The sequence below is a fragment of the Lissotriton helveticus genome, chromosome 9 (genome assembly GCF_964261635.1).
Source record: "Lissotriton helveticus chromosome 9, aLisHel1.1, whole genome shotgun sequence".
Lineage (NCBI taxonomy): Eukaryota > Metazoa > Chordata > Amphibia > Caudata > Salamandridae > Lissotriton > Lissotriton helveticus.
Genome location: NC_136070.1, coordinates 569479612 through 569503275, shown reverse-complemented (window position 1 = coordinate 569503275; position 23664 = coordinate 569479612). Strand labels below are relative to the sequence as shown.

Here is a 23664-nt window from a genome sequence, read left to right as displayed (position 1 = left end):
GTCTTAACACTTCATGCAACTGACTCTAGCCTTTCTCAGCTTTACAGGGTCCTTTGCCCTGAGATTCACCTTGTGCTCAAGAACTTCACAGGAAGCAGAGAAAGTATTCTGGTATGTGACTTGTCTTCAAAACTTAAGAACTTCTTGGCCATGACCAGTGGAAGCAGAACAGCCTTTATTTTGGTGTGAGACGATGGAACGGTCTACGATACAGTAGTCAACAGGGATGCTATTGTCAGTGGTACGGGATGCTATTGTCAGTGGTACAGCATGCAATTGCTAGTGTAGCAGGCTTCCAGTGTAGCAGTCGGAAAGGCAGCTGGTGTCCTTATCACTGGTAGAGCAACTGTTGTTGGTGATGGAACAGGTGCAGACAGGAAACATATGGATGGAGCAATCATGGGATCACAGACGGTAGTCCATCCATGGCCTATCTTGTCGAAATGTTTCTAGGTCTACAATTGGATGCTCTTCGGGAACACATTTCCCAGATTATGGTTTTGGAGTCCAATTGTCCTCCTCAAATGTTTTTTTCTGTGGCTCTTTACCTTGTTTTGATGTTTATGGAACAGACTCCTGCGATTACTTTGATCACTGACCTTCTTCTCTGCAGCCAACTGGAAGCAGTCCTCGCACCCCAGGACCCCCTCCCCTGATAATTCTGTGCTCTCTTCAGTGATTAAGCCACCAGGATAGAAAATATTGTAAAATTCAGTGAGTAGTTGAAAATGATTAATGAAGAGGTGAAAATCTGGCAAAATATGATGATCGAAATGTCTCGGAGCAGAGCTCTCATAAGGGCTCATTTCTACATGAGGTGAACTAGAAATCTGAAATATGGAAACCTCAGGGAGAAATGGAGCTCAGTGCACTCTAACCTCTTTTGCCAGAATTCTTGTCTTTTTGAATGAGGTGAATGAGAAACTAAAGTAGCCTTGACCTGCTTCAATGCATTTTCTTTAACACGATTTTGAAAGCTCACCGCAGGACTCCTAATGTGAAAACAAGGAATGATACAAACATTTGAATCTATGAAAGATCCAGTGCTGGAGAAACAACATGTCTGTCTTTAGTAGAGACCTAAAAACAACAGCATGAATATTTCTGGAACAGTAATCATAAAGTATGAAGCCATTTCATATTCTTGAATAAAGTGGTTATCTACAAAGCAAATCACTTCCTCTCCTCCACATCGGTCACTGTAAAACATATACACAGTTTCCCTTGTCACTAAGCCAATTCAGCTATTAACCAAAAGGAAGCAGGATGTATTGCAAAAACACAATGGGTTCTAGAAATGATCACAGACCAGAACTATGCCATTGAATTACATTTCTGGTTTACTTTTTTTGGCAAACAGTATGATTATACAAATCACTACTGAACGGTCCGCACTGTGCTATTTACATTCTGTACAGGGGGCAAAATGGTCAGTAAAATTCATACAGGTCCTCGCACAAAAAACAGTACATAAAGCTCCTCCAAGGCTCAAGAAAAGGGCCTAGAATTGTAACACACCCTGCATTAAACTCAAACACAAGCAACAAGCACCAGAGAAGTACAGTCTTACACACGTTGTTCAAGCACTGAGTGGAAGACTGTCACTGTGACCAAGATGATCAGCACAGTGCCAGGTGCTTCGGCATATGGGCCGCAATACTCTGGGACTCATTCAGGGTCTGGCTCAAGCAGAAATAAGGCAGTGTGAACACTCACACCAGGAGGCAAGACCATGCCACACACTTGCCAGCATCTGCTACATTCTGTCTTTTGTATTAAAAAGCGAGCTGTGATTAGCCTGACCTCCACCCACTAAACTAGATCAGACCAAGCCTCCAGCAAGTTTCATGGGCTTGGGTGACAAACTGGGACACTCGCCTGAGAGGAGTACGGGCTAAAAAAAAAATAATAAAAAAGACTGGCTCTACCTCTTCAATAACTTCTGGAATTATCTATGGTTTTATAGTTTGTTCATGGTCCTTGTATAAAGGTATACAGTGCCACTTCCAAACTGTTGATTGTTCTCAGGGGAGATCCTTGTAATGCTGCTCTTATGGTGCTAGTTTCCCAGCATCTTCTACCCCAGATATGCACGTTCTATATGTAAGTAGTGCTAAAGAACAACCTACTTGCTATGCACTCACATATCCAGGGCCCACTTCTATCCTTTCATCCCTTACACAATATGCAGGAGAGGGGCATATGAGCTAGAGGACACAGTGAAAGGTGGAGCTGCAACAAGGTTGCAAGAGAATTTGTGGACGGTGGGTGGATCATGAACCCTGGGAGTTAATGAACTAACAAACATTGCAGATCATATGTAAATACTGTTCACGTTGGAGAGGAGCAAGAGGGAGATCTAATGACATAGGTGGAAAAGATTAAAAGGCACTGCATAGAAAAAGTGGCCCCCGTTGCCAAAACTGGTGGAGGAAATGATTTCCACAAATGGCCCCACCCTTATAGGCCATCCAGAGGAGCTGTGCAAAGGGAGAGGGACAAATAGGGTAATTAGAAAGTCATCTAATAAATAAAAAAAATAACTGTTTATTAGTTGGATAAAAAGGAAAGTGTTTAAATACGAGTCGAACCCCCTAGTCTTTCCATTTTCTGTTAAAGAAAGAGGGAGGCCTTGCCTACATTGGGCTACACCGCGCCTCGAGCAAAGAGGCAAGTTAAGTGTTTGGTGCATAGAGGAGGGGCTGGGGGTCAGAATCCCTTCATTTCACTTCACTGAGTTAAAGTCTCTTCTGTTGCATGATCAACTATTCTCCATGATGGGATGCCTGCTGATAAATCCAGGACTCTGCCTCGTGGACACGGTAGCTTCCTCTGTGTTGCTTATGCTGAAAATGGACATGAAGCACCATCAAAGAGGCCAAGTTGATAGGAGTCTGTTTCACAGTACAGGGTCATCAAATCAGGAGATTGGGGAATGTGGGTTAATTGAGATGGTTAAACATTGAAAGATTCCTGCTGCCTCAGTTGTGGAATGAGTTTCATCAGGATTCAAGATTCGAGTCCCAATATATCACAATTGCCTCCAACACATTGTGACTGGAGTCCACAGGATAGAGGCTTTTGCCCATCACGACCTCCCATGCCAAATTAAGTCATTTTCTTTGGAGTACATTGGTGTTTCACAGGTCATGGGACATTAAGTGGGCAGTGCCTGCTCACCCCAGCAGCAAGCCATCACTCCGTAATGCACCAGCTTCTTGAGGCCACTTGACACGGTGATGGAGCGGAAACCCCTACAGAGGTCAAATGAGTCAGATGGGCGCTGGGATGGAACTGTTTTGGGATAGGGGAAGGTTAGGGAGCTGCTGTCCTCATGCCAGGAATACCACAAAGATGATAAAGAAGACAATGAGGATGAGGAAGATTTTGATCATTAGCCAGCGGTTGGAAGTGACAGACTGGAAGTATTTCAGAATCTCCGAGTGGGCACCCTCCACGTTGAGCTGTGTGTCCTCCACGTTGGCATCGATCCTGTGAGAAAGAAAACAAGAAATATGTCAAAATAACATAACAAAACACATCACTAGATCACTTAATCAGCTTTAGGCTAGAATGCTTGGCCCAAAACTGCAGATTTCATGCACTGCATTCACAGAAATGCTAAGAACAATGGCCTTCTCTTCCCCAATCGCTGACATGATTCACTTATGTACTGTTCTGTTAAGCAGGGTGAATTTATGAAAAAGTAGTTGGAAGCTTGTAACTATGCCTATGGCTGACCAGGGCTGGTATCTTGTGCAGATGTATCCTATGCTGATACCCTAAGAAGGGCCTTGGCACTGTTCAGTCACAGCCAAACAGTCTACTTCCTTGAACATCAAACTGACCTGACACGAGAGAGAAAAATAAAAACACGACAAACTAACAAAGTAACACCAAGAACATGAAACCTTACTGCACATGCAACCACACGTGATGTGGCTTTTTTTAAAGATCTTTTTATTGAATAATCCAAAACAAGAAGAGAAAAAAAAGCAAATTACAGGCAGTCATCAATAATTTCAGGCATTCACAGTGCACTGGTACAATATCGATCAGTACAATATCTAGGGCCAAAAACAAGACCCCGTATCTCAGTAAACCCTTTCTATCTAAACTTTACTCTTCCAAAGTGAAGTAGCTTTTGTTGATTCCTGGTCTTATCAAGTTAAAGTACTACTACTACCTTGTTTATAATCAACTTGTAAGGAGTTCTGTTACTATCTGCTCAAAATGTCTGGCTTCAAGTAAGGGCGCGGAGGAGGGGTTGGGAGACTTACCACAGGCATGCCAATTGCTTTCCCTACGCACCAAGGGGCGATACAGACTCACTGGCTAGGGAGTGGATTGGGAGGGTGTACTCCGAATTTGCCCACCACATGAGGCAGACAGCCAACCAAGGACAGCCATTTTTATGAAAATGATGGAGTGGGGGAGAGGCCGCCTACATCATCACCAGAGCCCAAAGAGTCTTTCTGCATCTCCTCAAACCCACCCACCTTCAGAAGCAAGAAGTGCACCAGACACAAGGGACTGTTTTACTTTTAATAATAACAACAATAATACAACAAAATAAATAGGGTGCATGCTGTCCCGTCCTAACATTGAGCCACTTCCGGAAACTCTGTGGAGCACCGGAAGGAATCTTTCTGCATACCTGCAGGGCGTATTTGGGATTTTTCCCTAATCTGATCTCTCAAGGTGGCAGAAACTTCACTAGACACCAGTGGCCTTATTACCCGTGGCATGCTGGTATTATATATGTATTTCAAAAAGAGAGACAGGGAGAGTAAGCGGACACTCTTGTTCCCCGGTCAATATTTCATAAGCAAAAGAAGAGTGTCCATGAGAGAGGACTGCGCCAATCACAGGAGCATTAGAACATCCTCACTGGGATGTTAAAGAAAGCCCTCACTCACCACCTAGTGATGACATGCTTCATCATCGGGCCCCACCAAAGAGACCGAATGTCTCTTTGGTGTGCTGCAACGCCAGAATTACTGCGGAGCGGGATGGTGAGTAGAGGGCGTGTTGTGTGCAAAATTATACTAGTGAGTGATGGAGGTTAAAAATGTCAGTAGTGTATCAAAGAAAAACTTTATTAAATGATCACTAAAGACAATGAAATTAAAAATTATGTGAGGGACCAGTCCACTTTAATTGAGTGGTGGGTTCCTACACTGTTGTCGACATGTTTCTTGCCATTGAAACGGTGTTAATTTACCCGGCAATTCTTCAGGACTGGGTGTGTGATAAACCCCGGCGGTATGAGCACGCTAAGGCCCACCCTAACCTAGGGACGTGAAAGTGAAAAAAATTAAATCAAATAGTGTCAAAAAGTGCAAAAAATTAGGAATAGAGACTTATCCCTAATTACTCCTGGTTTAGGAGGCTTCTACTGATCGTTTCTGCACTTTCTGGGTGTTATGAATAAACACCATGGGTCTCAGGAGGGGGGTGGAAGCGTATTCGGCACACCGCCCTCGACGCTCGGCACCCGTGGTCCACCTACGTCGCCCTCAGACTGGACCCCGACGACGTCGGGGTCCAGTCTGAGGGCGACGTAGGTGGACCACGGGTGCCGAGCGTCGAGGGCGGTGTGCCGAATACGCTGAGACCCATGGTGTTTATTCATAACACCCAGAAAGTGCAGAAACGATCAGTAGAAGCCTCCTAAACCAGGAGTAATTAGGGATAAGTCTCTATTCCTAATTTTTTGCACTTTTTGACACTATTTGATTTAATTTTTTTCACTTTCACGTCCCTAGGTTAGGGTGGGCCTTAGCGTGCTCATACCGCCGGGGTTTATCACACACCCAGTCCTGAAGAATTGCAGGGTAAATTAACACCGTTTCAATGGCAAGAAACATGTCGACAACAGTGTAGGAACCCACCACTCAATTAAAGTGGACTGGTCCCTCACATAATTTTTTAATTTCATTGTCTTTAGTGATCATTTAATAAAGTTTTTCTTTGATACACTACTGACATTTTTAACCTCCATCACCCACTAGTATAATTTTGCACACAACACGCCCTCTACTCACCATCCCGCTCCGCAGTAATTCTGGCGTTGCAGCACACCAAAGAGACATTCGGTCTCTTTGGTGGGGCCCGATGATGAAGCATGTCATCACTAGGTGGTGAGTGAGGGCTTTCTTTAACATCCCAGTGAGGATGTTCTAATGCTCCTGTGATTGGCGCAGTCCTCTCTCATGGACACTCTTCTTTTGCTTATGAAATGCTGGTATTATAGAAAGGACCGTAGATACTGGTGCAGTCCCTTCTACAATATGAATCGTGCCGGTGAACATCTAGCACAATAACAGGAGCCGTTTACCACATTCGCATAGGGCCTTAGCCCCATGCAAATGTGGAAGCAATTTGTCTTTGCACCTGCTCTGTAAAGACCTGTTTTTTGGATCTGCGTTGGGAAGTTGTGCATCCCCTCTCTTCAAAGAGGAGCCAGTCTGCCTCCAGTGAAAGGTGGTGCCACTGTCTCAACAGTCAGAGTTTGCACCCAACCGGAGGACAGCGTTTTTGTTCTATAATCGAACGCAGAGTCCCAGTCTGCTCTGGGTACACTCAAATAGGGGAGTCCAGAGGTACAAATAGGGACAGAGCATCTGATGTGTAATTAGGGCCCAGGAATTCTCTCTTTTTCTTTCAATGAATATGGGTGGTTCTTCCTAGTACTGGGCAGTACCACCCACTTCAGGAGTCCAAAAAGCGGTTATGTACCCCCCCCCCTCAAAATACTGCAGCCACTCCTATGGCAGGTAAGTGGAAATTTGGATTGGTTTGCACCCCCACCCCTATTTTACATCTCTTAATAGCATATCACTGCCCCCCCACCCCAATTTTAACTCCCATAGTGGTGTTAGATGCGTGGGGGTAGGGTCTGATCCCCCACACAATATTTTGCTGGGGAGGGGGAGCAATCCCTGGTGTCTACTGGCTTTCCCGCTCCATGGGCAGGAATTTAGGATTCACCATCTAATCTTCCTCCTGAGGGGGCAGACATTTTATCTGGTGCCTGGGGAGGGAAGGTGTGGATTGTTGCAGTCCAGCCCAGAGATGGGAAAGCTGTGTACCCCATTCTATTTCTCATATGTTAACCCTGATGGTCTGGTGGGCTTTCTGCCCACTCCCTTAGATAGGTGGTAAATGACTCAAAATTTCAAAAACACAAAAGATAATAGGAGGATGCTTGCGATACGTCTAACCACTGGCAATCGTTCATGGTAGCATTTCAACCCATCGATCTTCTGCTCACTCTATGACCTCAGGTTAGACCCAGTCATATGAAAATCTGTCTTGACCCACCTCGAACAGCAACAGTCCAACATGAACTGCCAAGCCAGGTCCTCTGACCAGAATACAAGCAACCCAAGGCCTGTTTTGCACTGATGGGGGCCCTTCAGTCGGGTCTAGCTTGGTTCCATTGTGTTAAATGTCCCAATATTACCATCCAGGGGCAGAAAGCCCACCAAACTGGCAAGAAAAGGAGTGGGGTGGAGTGCTGGACAGTCTTCGAATCGGGACCCACAGCAAGGTGCCAAACCGTATACTGACATTAGGGGAAGCAGAATGGAGGGTCCCCCTTCCAGCACACATATAAAACCCCTGTCCAAAGAAATCCAACTTTCTCCTTACTTGCCACAGGAAATGGTCGCAGTATTTGGACTCTGAGCCAGCGAGTATAAGGGATCCTTAAAAACACTGGGCTTTTCTGAAACCTGGGGACATAGCTTGCGTGGATCCCAGCACATTTTCTTAGCCAGGGAATATCAAGGGATGGGTCAAAAAACAGTTTCTCTCATATATGCAATAAAAATCTCTGGCCCTTTCTGCCAATGATCAAAGTCATACCACACAGCATTGCAAAAATATAAACAGTAACTTCATGTATTAGTGGCCCCAACATGCATAGGAAAGGACTAAAACTAACATGAAGAACACATTGACACTACACTGACATCACATGGTGCAGGTTTTGGCTGGTTCTGCCCTGGGTGAAAAGCACCCAGACACACCCGGGGTACTGTTTTCAACAAAAATTAAGTAGGAATGGTAGCTGTTAGGACTTTTGTTGATCCTCAAATATTCTACAATTTCCATCTCAGAAACATGAGAAAAAAATCTGTTGCTTTAGTAAAAAGTTTGTAGATTAGCAGGACATCCTGAATCGTGTTTTGTTTGTTCCTGGATTCCACACGCCTCCGACAGGTTACCCTCATTTAAAGAGGTACCTCTTAATATTACCATATGTCTATTACACCTTTTCCTTGGCAGAATACGAGAGCAGATGCAACCCCTGCAGGTAAAAGAGGGAACATTCCTTGTAAACATCAAACAATATGAGAAAGAGTTAGCAGATATAATGAATGTCCTAACAATACGCAAAGAACTAGTATTGAAGTTGGACGCAATGGCCAAGACAATTTATGTGTTGCAAGGATGAAATGTGGAGAGCTAAAATATTGATTTATAAGAGTATCCCGACCTACACTTTTTTGTGAGAATTATTCCGCCACACTCCGGCACAACGATTGTCAAGAGAGGCCATGTTTCTGAGTAAGTGGATCAGTATACGTTCACAGTCACTGGCACAATGGCGCTACATTTGGGTGTAGGGACCTTTCTTTATGGAGGGGAAACCAGAATGACAATAGCACACAACAGAAGCGTCCGGCAATGTGTAATGAACATATTTAGAGTATCTTGGGTAGGAACACCAACAACTTTACAAGCAGGTAGAAAACCCATTATTTTGTCTTTGTTTTAGGGCGAATGGAAAGGCACCGGTGGGGAACAACATCAATTGTAATACCACAAAGTATAATCCTGAAATGCATTGGGGCACCTCCAATCTAATGGACTACTACTGGAATTGGGAGAGCGGCTGTATACACAACTTCCTTAAGATTGGAGTGGTCACTGTTCTTTGGTCACCGTGCACACCCCCCCTCTGGTGTTTCCAGGACTGGACATATCAAAACTACATGACCGTCCCATGAGCCGTCCAAATACCTTGCTGCACCATCATCATCATCGGAGGAAGAGAACTGCAGACTATTTTGGTCCTACAAAGATGCTTAACTGTTTTTCGGGAGCATCCTTCCACTCATTCAAGCAAAAGCTACTGCACGTTGGTTGCAGATAATCTGCTGGGAACTAATGAAGGCGATCAGACTGTTTTAATGCAGTCCAAGAAAAGCTGCGAGAGTAATGGTCATGCAGCATAGGTATGTGCTGGACTTAATGATGACTACGGAGGAGGTGGGAGTATGTGCCAATATTGAAACTACCTGCTGTACCTCCATCCCAGACAACGATGCAGACAATGGAACATTAACAGAGGCCATTCAAGCTCTGTATACTTTGCAAAAGAAGGTGGATTGGGGGGTGCCCAAGACAAGTGGTTCTCAGGGTGGTTTACTTGGATACTATCCTGGATGTCAGGACTATTTAAGGCCATGTTGCCTATACTTCTGGTAGAGCTCTTGATGTTTTGAGTCTTTCAGTTAGATAGGATGCTGCACAGGGGTTAGCCAGAAGTTGGGTCTAGTGTTCACCACTAGATTGGTCAATAAAATGCAGGGCGTTGAGGAGAACATATACACATTAATGTCTGCAGGTAACAAGAAAGGTGAGGAAACAGTTGAAATTTCAACTAAACAGGGGGAACGTTACAGAGTATATAGAAAAGGGAGAATGCCTACTCATTCCAATGCAGGTATCAGCAGAAAGAAGTGTAGAAATGGACATGGTAACGGAAAAGCACAGTCCTAAGTGGTTTACAATACCACAATTAGAGAGCAAGAATAGAGTGGGAGCCTAGGAGAAGTAAATACAAGTTTTAGTAGATAGAGAAATATAATTCATAAACACTGTACAAATGGAAAATCATGGTATGCACCACAGGCACGGAGTGCAAGGAAAAGTTTATGAGTAAATATGTAGATAAAAGTAGACACGCAGGAACAAGATAAGCAGGTGGTTAGGTATTGAAGAACAGTAGACGAGTAGGGAGGAAGGCATTTTTAGGCTTTAAAGCCTGAGACAGTCAAGGACACTGGTAGTGCAGGGAGCGTGAAAATGTATTAACATGTAAACTTGAAACTATTGCTTCTTGCTGAAATTAGACGAGATAACGACATGCTTGTGCAAACGCTTGATTTGATATGCTAATGAAATGTATGACATATTGTGGTTTTGAGAAAACATAACAAGACACTGCTTGTTATGTTGTAATGTTTTAGTTGAGTTCAGTTTACAGTTCTACTGGGCTGGTTGACCTCCCGGCCGCAATTTGATAAACTCTATATACTACATTGCCAAGAGATGTCATGTTGTCTTTCTTTCTCCGACAGCAGAATTTCCTCCCAGGTTTAAGAACAAGGAATTGTATCCATGGATGATAACTGGAAAATAAAACAAAAACAGAAGTCTCATCGATATACAGAAGATGGTCCCAATTATGGTTCCAATGGCATCAATAACCACAGCTAGCCTGTGTCAGTGGATCTAAGTTATGCCTGACCCATAACATCCCCCAACGCAAGTTTGTTCAATGATTTATTCCAGTTATTTTCAAACATTTTCCAAACCTGGTGCAGTGGTTCAAAATGTTTAACTCGGATTAGTCTTATGGTTTGGGGAAAGGGTTTTCTGATCCTCGCAACTCCTTCACATATAAAGCCCAGCAGAGCCTTTGCCCTCTTTGACTCCAAAAGACTTACTCTATATTCCTCTGTGCTTTATTTATAAAAGAATATGTGCTGGTGCCCAAAGCACTGCTGGCGCTATAAAAGGTCAGTGTGCCGGAAACCAAGGGCATGTAGTCCTGAATCCACCTCAGGCCTCTTTAATTCGCTGCCAGGCACTCCCTGCCCAGTTATCTCACATGTGTAGGTCCCTGCATTCTCCATTGGTAATGGTTTTATGTCGGTCTTCCTCAGTCTTTTCTTTTTGTGTTTTTCACTCTTGCTCTCTGAAAGTGTCAGACGAAGAGAAAGAAGTACTGGTCCCCCAAAATAAAAGCCGGTGGCCCCCACTATCTCAAATTTATCGCGGATATTCCTCAGTTACCTTGTGATTAGCCAAAAACAGAAGCAAAGCTTTACTTTCTTCCTGAGAAAGCACTTACTGATTTCATTCAGCCTACCTCTTGCTCCATTTGACAGGCATGTCTCAAAACCCACTGTTTTTTGGTTCCATATATGCCCTCCATTTGTAACGCTAAAGATAAAGCTAGGTCCTGCTCCCTCTGCTTTGACTGGTATGATTGTTTCCTAAGAATACATTGTTTTCTACTGAAGAGATTCTTCAAGCCCATTTCTACGAGATTCTGAAAAAAACACTGAAATCCAAAAGACAATAGGTCCCCTAAAAGCTCACTCAGTCATAAGATTCTAGCTGGATTCTGCTTTCCCATTTCTCCAGGGATTCAGTTCCAGAGGTTAGGTCTTTATTTATTTTTTTGCCAAACTTTCTTTATCGAGTTTTAGAGTGCCTTACATACATTCATAGAGCAATACAAAGAAGTCACAAAATAGCCCTAGGAACGTGCTAGTGACGGTATCAGGTGCCCAAGAAAAGAAACAGCATTAGTAGTACATGCATCTGATTTAATTGCTTCTTTGTTCACATTGCAATGTTACACTGAAAAAATATTCTTGTACTCAAATATACCCACCCCACTACTTTATTTTTTTTTAATCATGCTTTAATCTGGTTTTTAACTTCAGCATGTTTTACTAACGATACACCCCCTTCTGAACATCATCACTGATGCATTCCTCCTTGTAGGTGGTATTTCCCTCTAAAAGCACAACTCATTCATTTAATTGATCAACATATTTCTACAAGTAGGACATCTTGCTTGTGCGTGCCTCCTATAAATATGAAAAAGTATCTCCCATCTACCTTGCCCTTCTGTCTATTCCTTGAAAGAATGGTCTCCCTCCATGCTTATGCGGTCTTCCTACAACATACTGTAATCAGTCCGATACCATACTACACTTCAGCTTTCCAGTGACTGCCTTTGGTTATAAACTCCGTATTGTAAATGAAAGCACAGTTTACCTGTGATTACTGGCAAGTCTTACTATGCGTTGGGGGAAGGGGCGTGGCTTTGTCTCATTGCAAAGTGCTCACAGACACTCCTTACCTATATATTGGTTGCCCACTTGAAGATTGTCAAGATAAACAACCTTTAATTTCAATATAGCTGTTCTTTGAGAGTAGTAGATGGTCCCTCATTCCAAAATGGCTTTTACCATTCCATGAGGTCTCTTCCAGTTCAGCTCTTTCCCCAGAGTCATCCAGCCTGGAACCATATTCCTCTGAGTGGTAGCCTTGGGTACACATTCAATGCCAGGGTTTATTATTTAAAAACACGTGTGCATAGGCTTGTAACTAAGTTATTGGTAACTGTTCCGTCACTGTCACACATTAGCTCAACTCTGTTTATGTCTGGTTAGACCAATTCCATGTATTCTAAAAATATTTGATTTTGATGATGTAATGATCTGGCCATTTTATTGTGTCCTGCTGTAGTTTGATGTTGCACATATTTAATGATCAAATCAGTTATATTTTCTTTAACAGGGCTACAGGGATGTACAACCTCGAAAGAGTCCTTGGTTTTACCTAGTAAATACATATGCAATCTTAATTTCGTACTCCGCATTCTCAGGTGATGTTAAGAAAAATTAACATAAAGAACTACCAAGTATAACAAGATCGAGACCTTTGTTATAGAAAATAATGCAGTGTACATTAATACCAATACAATTAGAGAGGCTAATTAAAATAAGATAATTGAGAAGTTTATAATAATGTGCCTTGGTAGTGTGGTGTACAAGCAACCATGTGCTATTGGGCTTTTTCTCTCGCAGTGGTTTGATGAGCAGGGTTATAACTGACTCAGAGGGAGATTTAACAAGCATTGGCATAGTCAATAGGTCTCGTCTTTGGGGCCTTATAAGTGTTTAGTTATCCAGCATAATATCCTTGGTGCAACAACATTAACTGTTGCATGGCTAAACACTTATAAGGTCCCAATGGCTTCTGCGCCAAGCCCAATGTCGGAGGGGGCGGGGTCTTTTACTTGTTGTGGGACTCCCCTGCTAAGTGACACCGGGACTTTGATATGGTGATTAGCTTTCATTTTCCTATAGTTGTATAATTTAAATAGGCTGGTCATTGTTTAGTAATGTTGTACGCTCTTTTTTGCTTACACAGCAATACACCATAAGCACTGCCATTGCAACTCTGTTGGTGCTCAGTTATAACTTATGATATTAGACTGTGGACCTGTCCACATCTTCCTGTTGTAGCTGATCAAAACTGTTGGTGCGCCATTCTCGTGTATACCATGCTGACGTAATGTCAGCGATATTGATTTTGTGCGATTTTTTTTATGACTGAAAACCTGAATAATATAGTTTAATAAAAAATGGGGGATAAATAGAACAGAGATCTGAAGGTCGCTCACAAACTAGCACATGCTGTAACAATTCATGGCAGGGAGGTGAAGGTAAATTTGAACTGGCCTGTCTTTAAGAAGGAAAGAAAAAAATAAGAGCTCCTTTAGGGGCTCCGGTTTAACGACATAGCATGTTAATGTTTTATTCTGACCAAGATTTCAAGCTTGAAGCCTGGAATTAGCATCTGGCTCAATGAATAAAAGAACAATAGAGAAATAGCACTGACAAATCCAATTCGGAACAGGAGGAACTAACTGGGTGAAGAAGCAGGCTCAAATATATACCATTTTGTATTTTAACAGATTTTAAAGTAGTTTCCAATACCGCCAGTTATCAGCATGGAACTCACTATGTTGATATTGACAGGAACACTAGGAATAACCAGTATTATAACCATCAAGCTGTGTACCGCTTACTGTTGCCAGAGTACTCTACCCAGTGCCTGCCATCATTAGCAGGTAGTGTGCGAAGGGGCTGTCTTACAATCCGGATCTCCTCCAGTCCTACACACCACTGTGGACTCAGCCCTGCAAGCAAGGACCAGATGATTCAGGACTAGGGCTAGAATGGCCCACACGTACAGCCTTCAGCTTTTGTCTGGTTGCACTGAGGGAGCAAGAGACTGTCAAATCAGTATTCCGCGTGACCTACCTTTACTTACAAAGGCCTGGTGCTGAGGTCAATCGTGATCCCTGGCCCGAGAGCTCTAAAGCTCAATGCACCAGAAATGTTGCTGAAGAGATTAATGCCTTGAAGGCAACGACTTTTCCAAAAGGAGAATCGCTCACATTTGGAAAATGCAGCAATGGTATGTGATGTACTTTATATGTGAAGTCCTTGCCAGGACTGAAAGGGTCTAAACAAAACATGGTAAGAACTGCGGAAGAGTAGAGGCAACCTCTTTCATGACATGCTCAAGCTGTACACAAGCATGACAACAAACTGAACCTGAAACATTTCCTAGCATTAAGAAAACCATGAAGGTCTGGAACAGCTGGCAAAAGAGCCACGCTGAGCAACTCTGGGTTCGGGTGCAGTGTTCTTCAGAGTAAGATGTGCAACAAGTTCCTTCGATAGGACACTCTACCCAGACGTAATAGATTACAGGGATCAACCTTCTGCCTTCGATCGGTGCAGTTCCATATATCTGAAAAAATCTGTTAAGTGCAATAATTTCTACTCCCAGTGAAAGAATTCACAAAAAGAGGATATAGCGAAGACCTCCAAGCAAAACAGACACAAATTACCTTCTAATGTATGAAATCTGAAGGAATCCATAAGTCAGTGACTAGTAGCAGGAGTGTGAATAAAACAGGTGGGTCAGTGAGCATAAAACCTTTCTTGCGGTGTCCTTTCCGATCACATCCAAGAACGGTGGGGTGGGAGAGTGCAGTAGGCAAATTGGGACATAGTATTGGCACTAACAGGGTTGCACATGTTACCATGCAAGATTTCTGACCTAACCCAGTACAGAAAGATGGCCTCCTCAGCAAGGGGCCAGGAGGACTGCAGTACTGATAGGGATATACTTTAAGGTAGCGCAAGGAAAAGGACTCAATTGCTTTTTTCCTCATCTTCAAGTTTACATTCTGCTGCCTGATTAAACAAGCCTTCTGCACCCGCGAGTGGCGAGGAGCGGCAGAAACAAAAACAAGCAATGGCCGCGAAATGAAATAATAAAAATAAAAAAAAACTGTTGTGCGCGCGACAAAAAAAAAGTGCTGTGCACAGTTCACCCATAATCCTATAACCTGAATATAATGCTCAATCACACCAGATTCATGACGGACGTTTTCAGGTTACAGATTATTTTACCAAGGTAATAGTGACCACCGCCTTTAGTGCTTCATCAAATGTGAAGCTTTGTAACTTTTCTGACTGTGGATAACTGGTAAGTGTAAACGTCAAGGTTAGAAAGCTAGCCAATCAAATTTTAAAAAAGGAGATTCATTAAACTGATATAAGAATTATAGTGTAGGGAAGACGTTCAGGTTCTTTTCTCAAAGCTTGGACATATTTTCTCTTAAGGTTAATCTCTTGAAGCAGAATGATTCTAAGCCAAATATATCCTAAAATTAAAGGTTGTTTCCTTAAAAAAGGCTAATCTAACGCATACAGTGTTTCAGAGTTTTAAACAAGCCCTAATGAAGTATTTAAATCTTCTACTTAGGATGATATGAAATAAAGAAAGATAAGCATAAGACTAGTAGAAGGAGCGTATAAACAGGCAAAGCCAATAGATCTCGCCTTTGAAACTACTGGCTCTGCCATTGTCTTTTATTCATGCTGTACAGCATGGGCATAGCGGACTTAGTCAATGATTTGTAGCCATGCTGTATATTAGTGTGGCTGCTGTGCAGCATGACTAAAAATAAAATAAAAAGGGACTGAAATGCGTCCAGCATTAATGCACTTAAAAACAAAAACTCATTAGGCCTGGCTGCATCTGTGTTTTTAAAATTATTTTTATCCACACTGCAAAGCATCTGTGCTGCTGTACAGCATGGGACAAAACACTGCCAAAGCCAGTAGCTCTCAGAAGGGAAACCTATTGGCTTTGTCAATGCTTGATGAGAATGATGGCGGGGTGGACTTCTGTTTGAGTAACAGTCAGATCCCAAAACACAAAGCAAACGCCTAGGCACACATATGAGAGAATCAAGTCAATGTGAACAATAGTGTAGGAGCAAAAAAATCTTGTCCAGATGAAAGGAACAGTCTTATAGTGATGTGAGTAGGAAGTTCAATCTTTTAATTCCTTGTCAAAATAAAGACTCCGGATAATCAGTGTTACAAATAATTGCAGAAATGATACTGCTGAATGGTCTGCTACCTGGATCGGAGTGACTCGTCGTGGGCGCTACGTATTGGCTTACGATACTAAGAATGGACACTGCACTTGAAAACTAAATGCAAAAGATTTGCGACTTTGAAGACTCCCCACGACTTAGTGATTTGCTACAAGATTAGCACAAGACCAGATACTTCGCACGATCGACCATTCAGCAGTATAATTTCTGCAATCATTTGTAACACTGATTATCCAAAGTCTTTTACCTTGATTGCGTCAGCCCAGCCGGGTTGGAATTATCACTGGCTAAGCGATTACCCGGACCGATTTTTTGTTTCACAGCCCTGCAGCAGTCGCGGAGCAATTCTCCTTAAAGCGACGAAACACGTGTCGGCTGGATTGTTCTATGTGCATTTATTTTGACAAGGAATTAAAAGATTGAACTTCTTACATCACTACAAGACTGTTCCTTCCATCTGGACAAGATTTATTTGCTCCTCTTTACACTATTGTTCTCATTGACTTGATTCTCTCATATGTGTGCCTAGGCGTTTTCTTTCTGTTTGTTCTGTGTGGGCGTTTTCTTTCTGTTTGTTCTGTGTGGGGTTTCCCACACTTGATTAAGGGGTTATAGGGCTTATCCCCATGTCTAGTTTGCACCATACTTTTATTGTTCTGTTGAATTGTACCAGATTGCGTAGATTAGCTGAGCACCTGAAACAATCCCTGACCAAAAAACTCTTCTGTTTAAGCAACAGATCCCAAAATACGACCATATGTTTCTTCAATTGAAGGATGTTTCGGTAAAATAAATTAAAAGCTCACGGTGCTGGATGAAGAAGTTTAGTGGTGGCGTCGCATAACGCACAAGCTCTAAAAAGTTGTCTTTTGGAACACAAAGTATGCAAGATCACCAGGACACCACAATATTATGCTCGCCTTTGTGTTCTGTAACTTCTGTGTAGGAGAGCCTAATCACTGTTTTTTTCCACTGTAGTAAAAGCTCAAAATGTGTTTTTAGAAATGTAATGTGCGTGAAAGACAAAGAGCCTTCTAATATGAAAATGACAGCACAAAGTTACTTTTTCTTGTGTAGTGGAGTGTACCAGAGAAAACAATAACATTTTGCCTGGGCTAAAAATCCACACAACCTTCCTGGTGGACCGCCATCCGTCCTTAACTCTCTCAAATCTAGTAAGACCTCTTTGAAAACCTTTTAAAAGTGAAGTGAGAGTACATCTCTTTTCCAGAACTATATCCATTTCTGATAGGTAAACCCAAATTTAGAATTAAAAGTATATTCTAGAAAGGTGGATTGCTTCTGAGCTTAGCCTGGTACACTTCAGAGGGCTGTGTCAGGGCATGACCGGGACTAAATAGGTCAAGTCAGTAGCAATATATGTCTCGCTGTAGCTGAAACCGGAGTCTAGCGACCACATGTAGGAACTCTAAAATAGCGATTTTCTAATTGTGATTTCCTGTGAATCGCAATTAGGAAATAGCTATTTCAAATGTATGAAACTCTTGAGTTTCATTTGCAATTCCCAGTGGGTCACAAATTGACGACATACCTCATGAATATAAATGAGCAGACCACCATGCCAGATTGCTTTTAAATAAAGCATTCTTTTTTTTCATGCAGCCAGTTTTCTTAAGAAAAACGGGAGGAGTTTAAAAAAAAATAAAAAAAATATAATATATATAGTTTTCTTTCATATTTTCTTTTGGTCTTTTCTTGTGGTCTTTGGGACCACAGCCTGCTCTTAAAAAATGCTTTTATAAACATTCAACAAGGGGAAGTGGTCCCATGAGGACCCCTTCCCATTTGTGAATGGGTTAAAACCAATCTAAAATTGGCGGTAAATTGCAAATGTTTGGCGACCACATTTGAGTCACAAAACATTCACACATACCACTATGATTTGGTTTAGGAGAGGGACACCATGAACACGCCCCTTCCAAATACCGAATTGCAAACCCAATTTGTGATTCAATAGGTTACTTAATCGTAAATAGGGCTGGACCACTGTCCAGCGGCCATTACTTGCGGCCTCTTTTAATCTAGGGTGATTTGGACTATGGGGCACTGATGACAAAAAAGCAGTTGGGTTGCTGATATGTGACTGGTTCTGGGGTAGATCCTACTGCAAGTTGGGCGAGTTGCCCTTTTAATAAAAATAAAAAAATCAAGTTATGATAAACTAAACGTTTTTTAACTCTTATATTTTTGTACAGATCATAAAAACAACCTTTCTCAGCTTCTAAGTGCTGCACAAAACTGATGTTGTTATCCTGTTTAGGTTACTCAGATTATTGATATTGGAAAGACAAAGGCTGAATGGATCCTCCTTTTGATTTATGCATGTGACCTGAGAACCCCCCCCCCCCTCCAACCCGGATTATTACCAAGGAGGAATCTTATTTCTTGTTCAGTCCTCTTATCCAGCCCATCTACGACCCATTTGAAAGTAAAGTCATTGTCTCCAACAGCTTATGTGCAGCTGAACCGGTGTGTGGGCTGCTGTCACCTGCTGCTCGATGTCACACATGCTAAACATGTCCAGTGACCCACAGTTAGTAAACTACCCCTCCTCCTTCACGTGGCACCCTGCAAATAGCCTACATGAAATAAAGAACTATGTTAGTCAGCTGAATATTGATTGCTTTATCCCAAGTTTATTAAGCACTGCACTTTTGAAGGCATTTTTATTATTTTACTCCTATGTATAAGCAGATGGGGCTTTCGAAAGGGATGTTTTCTGCAGATACAGCAGATTGGCACACGGACCAGGGCTGGTTTTGTGTAACAGAAATAACTGCTGGGTATTTCCATCTTGTAGCAGCGAAGGGCAGGACTTTCTAACCAGTGCTTTTGCTAATGCTTGTTTTAACCGAAGAGCCATGTGGTTGGAAATCCTGCAGCTGTGTGTTCTGAGCCCCCTGCTACCTGGGGCGAATCGATCATAGTACTAATACCCACAGGGCGAGACGTTTCTACTCCTTCACGCCGACAACTCTTGGGTACCCCGGGGGTGTCAACTAGAGCTCAATTCTGTTTTTCGTGAGAAGTCCTGCCTCCTCGTGCTTCTGTCAGTCAGGCCCTCGAGCGCGCTCTCGTTTCTCCTCCCTCCTCTCCTTACCTCCTCCCGCAAGCTCGGCCCCTGCCTCCCACCGCTTTCCTCGGGAAGGCGCTCGGTGGCACCCCCCCTGCAGTCGGTGGAAGCGCACTGCAGCTGCCCCACTCCCCGCGCCTCTCGATGTGAGCCTCCCGGCGGAGCTCGCTCTCCCGGTTCCATTTCCGTGGGATCTGTTCCTTCAGATCTGAGCGCGCATCCGGCTCGGCGCCGCTGCAAAGGTAAAGCCGCAGCCGGAGCTTGGGAGGGAGCTGGGCTGGTGTTCGGGGAGCAGGGAGAGAAGGGTGCTTGGGACCGACCCATGAATGCAGCTTGTATGCGCGTGTGTGTATGGGGGGGGGGGGGGGGGGGGGTCTCTCTGTATGTATGTGGCCGCTTGTGTGTGTATGTGCATGCGTGTGTGCTTCCCAGGCGACAGCGCCTGGCCGCAGCGCTCGTTCGCGTGTCACTTTCAAATCGCCTCCAAGGCGATGCGCGCGGCCAGGACTGTCTCCTGGGAAGCACACATGCCGACAAAAGGGGCTCGGCGGAGACGCGCTTCGCGCGGCTAGCCGAGACCTAAAAATGTAGGGCTTAGATTTGGCTTTGTCATACCTAAATTTGGAGCCTCAGTCAGCACCATGGATTATGGTAAAGTAATCCTACAAAAACGATAACAAATCTTAAAACAGGGCTGCCTTTTGTTCCACTTCTTTTTTTTTTTATTGCACATTTTCCCCACTCATTATAAGGGCATTAATTTAATCCCTACGAAATTAGCTTTGACACAGATTTGATTACATGAGGTTATTGACTGCTATTTAATAATGTGATAGTAAGAATTTCCTTTTGGATAATCTTAATAAAACAAAAAAATATTTCAGTGTGCTGAAACACTTAGAATACTGACAACACAAGAATTGGGAAAGTAAATAAATACCCATACTTAGGAATATATATTGATAACACATTCAGTTGGAAATTTCATACATTACACAATACGAAACAGCTTTACAAGCTAAATATCGATCGCCTTCGTTTGTGGCTCAGCCTTTTCTGACAAATTAAATTCAAGGTTGGATAATCGGGGACTCAATGAATCTGTAATTCTGTATCTCTGATTACAGAAACCAAGAGCATGGAAAAGGCTGGTGCAAAGCATTATATCTGTCACATCACTTGTAAAATGCATTGTGCACTATTTTGTTGATTGTGCCAAATGCTAATCAAAACTCAATAAATACTTACATTTGTGAGAATCACAAGTCATAAAAAACGTAATGAGAATAGAAGAACGTTCCGATTTGTGCAATTTGGATTCTTGGATGTCTAATAGGTGGAGCCAACTGTAGCTAGCTATTTCAAACAAGCATTGGCATAGACTATAGGTCTCACCTATAGGACCTTATAAGTGTTTAGTCATGCAACAGTTGATGTTGCACCAAGGATATTGTGCTGTATAACTAAATACTTATAAGGCCCCAAAGGCAAGACCTATTGGCTATGCAAATGCTTGTTTAACATAAGGCACATGCTTCCAAAGCCAGTATGAAGTACGCTCAGATTATTCTAGGACATAAATATATCTATGCGGTACTCAATGGAGTACTCTTAGCTATTTGAAGAGCATAGAACTGTGCCGAAATTAGTTTACATTACTCTAACCAATGTCAAATAAGTTTTACACTGAATAAACCTTGAATGCATTAGAAATGTACATTTGGTTTAATGAATTACAAACATTCATAGACACTAACAAAAACTTCTCAATGAAGATACAATGATAAATAACTATTACACTTAGATAAAAGTGTGAATAGTACTGAAATATAGTTAAATCATGCATTGACAAAGACAATAGTCTTGCCTTAGGGAGATATTGGCGGTGCCAGTGCTTTCTGGTGATGCTTTAGAGCATCAGTTAAAAGTATAAAGAGAAAAAAAATGTGTCATGACGCTTCCACAGTACAAACGCCTCATGACGCCCACAACATTTAGTTAGAACACACGTGTAAGGAGGAAATCAACACATGCTTCACCAAGCTAACCACTAATGACACATGTTCCCTGAAGGTATTGGAGCGCTTTACATCAGCACATCTACATTACACCAGGTAAGACTTTTTTTATTTTGTTTTAGCCAGGGGGAGATTAAATGATATGCCCAGGATCACAGGATGTTGAGCTAGCACTTTTGCATCTATGTACTTTTTGAAATGTAGTGGGGGTTGTGATGTAATAAAGAAGGGTTGGAATGTTGGCTCCTGTTCATGTGAACAGGGTCAATTGGTGGGTGCCGGTCTCTGGGCTGGTTTCCTACATCTTACCCGATAAAGCTCTTCCCTCAATCAACATCTTGGTACTGTGTCTTCTTGAGGGATGACTTTTCAGAGGCGAAGATCGATGGGATATAAAAAAAAAAAATCGACTGCTGCCAGCCCGATTCACATGAAGTGCTGATCGAGGAGGTTTACAGCGTCGAAGAGCACAGGGCATGTTCTTGTTGGCGGTTATTGTACTCGCTTGGGGGACCCTGCATTAATAGAGCCGACGAGGTGTAGACATTTTGGTAATGAATTTTAATGGAAGCCCTGTTGCTGCCAATGCTTGTTTTCTGCTATTGATGAGTGGGTGTTATGTTGGAGCGTTAATGCAGCCGATACTTGTTTGTTCCCAACTTTAACTGTGGACGGTCGAGTGTGAGTCATTACAGGACCGTATTTATTGATATGCACCCCGGGGCTTGCGATATCAGCGCTGACGTGGCTTCCTCAAGCGGTATGGTGTTAAGCGGAACACAGCCTCCAAGTCGGTTCTCAACGCACTTAGGGAAGCAAGCTGCGAAGCGGCAAATGTTTAGCAGGTCGTGAAGAAACGTTTATGTGGGGCAGCAAGCCGAATGTTTAATTAGCACCCTAACCTGCTATAGTGGAAGGTGAGAAGAAGTCTGCGAGGAGCACGAGCAGTCTTCAGTCTGTTGTTCGTGTTGGTTTAACAATAAAGAGGAAACAAGTGCACCAGACGTAAGCATATAAATATGTGGCGGACACTTTTTTCTATTTATTTACGTTTGTTTTATCACCGCACTCGCGCTTTAATTGTACAGATCTTAAGCTAAAGCGGGTGCCGCGAATGGTTCAAAAGTAAAGACATTTCTTTACTTTTTGAGCAATCGTGGCACCGCGCTCTAGCTTAAGATCTTTACAGTTAAAGCACGAGTGCCGCGATTGAAACCAAGATAAATAAAGAGAACAAGAGAGGAAAGCCAGATGGCGCCTGTGCGAGAGGAAAGCCAGATGGCGCCTGTGCGCATAACCGCACGCTTTAGGCCACACAAAAAGCGTGTGGTCGGTTTTTTTAAGCCCACTTACTAAAAGTCTCGCTAGAGCAGCGCATGCACTGGATCAGGCAAGACCTAAAAAGTAATCAAAGAGGAGTCATTTTAAGGGGTCTGACATTAGCAGTGAAATTAACAGGTGGATCCCGACAGATACAAGAAGAACAGTCACCCAGGCCCTCGTCAGCAGCAGACTAGACTATGGATACGCCCGCTACGCGGGAGCCCCGGCCAAGCTCATCAAACGACAGCAACGCATCCAAAACGCCTCTGCACGCCTCATCCTCGACATACCACGCCACAGCCACATCACCCCACATCACCCCCCACCTGAGAAACCTGCACTGGCTCCCCGTCGACAGGAGAATCTCTTTCAAACTCCTCATCCACGCACACAAGGCACTCCACAAAACCGGCCCTGCCTACCTCAACAGAAGACTCCTCTTCTACGTCCCTAACCGCCAGCTCCGCTACGCCGACCTCTCTCTCGCCACAGTCCCGCGCATCCAAAGAACGACCACCTGCGGCAGATCCTTCTCGCACCTCGCCGCCAAGACCTGGAACACCCTTCCACTCACTAAGACAGACCCACGACCTGCTGACCTTCAGCAGGCTACTCAAGACCTGGCTGTTCGACCAGTATCAGCACCCCCTCCTTTTTTCCCCAGCGCCTTGAGACCCTCGTGGGTAAGTAGTGCGCTCTACAAATTGTGATTGATTGATTGCCATCTTACAACTGACCTTCTTTAAGGCCAGTCATGACTCACTGTTAATCTCTGGTTTGTCAATAAAACGTTTCAAAACATGCCAGTGACCTTCATTAAAACACAGAATGTTTACTGCAAATGTTGTATTTGCCAATAAAATAGTTTCATTATCATGACAAGCATTATAACAAGTTATTGTTAATATGGCCATAGTCATTTT

At 43.1% G+C, this 23664-nt stretch overlaps 1 protein-coding gene across 2 annotated transcripts in view; it reads right to left on the bottom strand.

Moving 5' to 3' along the window:
• Nucleotides 1-1322: 1322 nt before the first annotated feature.
• Nucleotides 1323-23664, bottom strand: part of STX5 (syntaxin 5) — a 78639-nt gene continuing 56297 nt past the window's right edge. For both annotated transcript variants that reach the window (XM_078660500.1, XM_078660501.1), the window contains exon 11: nucleotides 1323-3492. In XM_078660500.1, coding sequence (XP_078516626.1) covers nucleotides 3333-3492 — 160 coding nt within the window. In that variant the 3' untranslated portion in view covers nucleotides 1323-3332. The remainder of the gene's footprint in view (nucleotides 3493-23664) is intronic.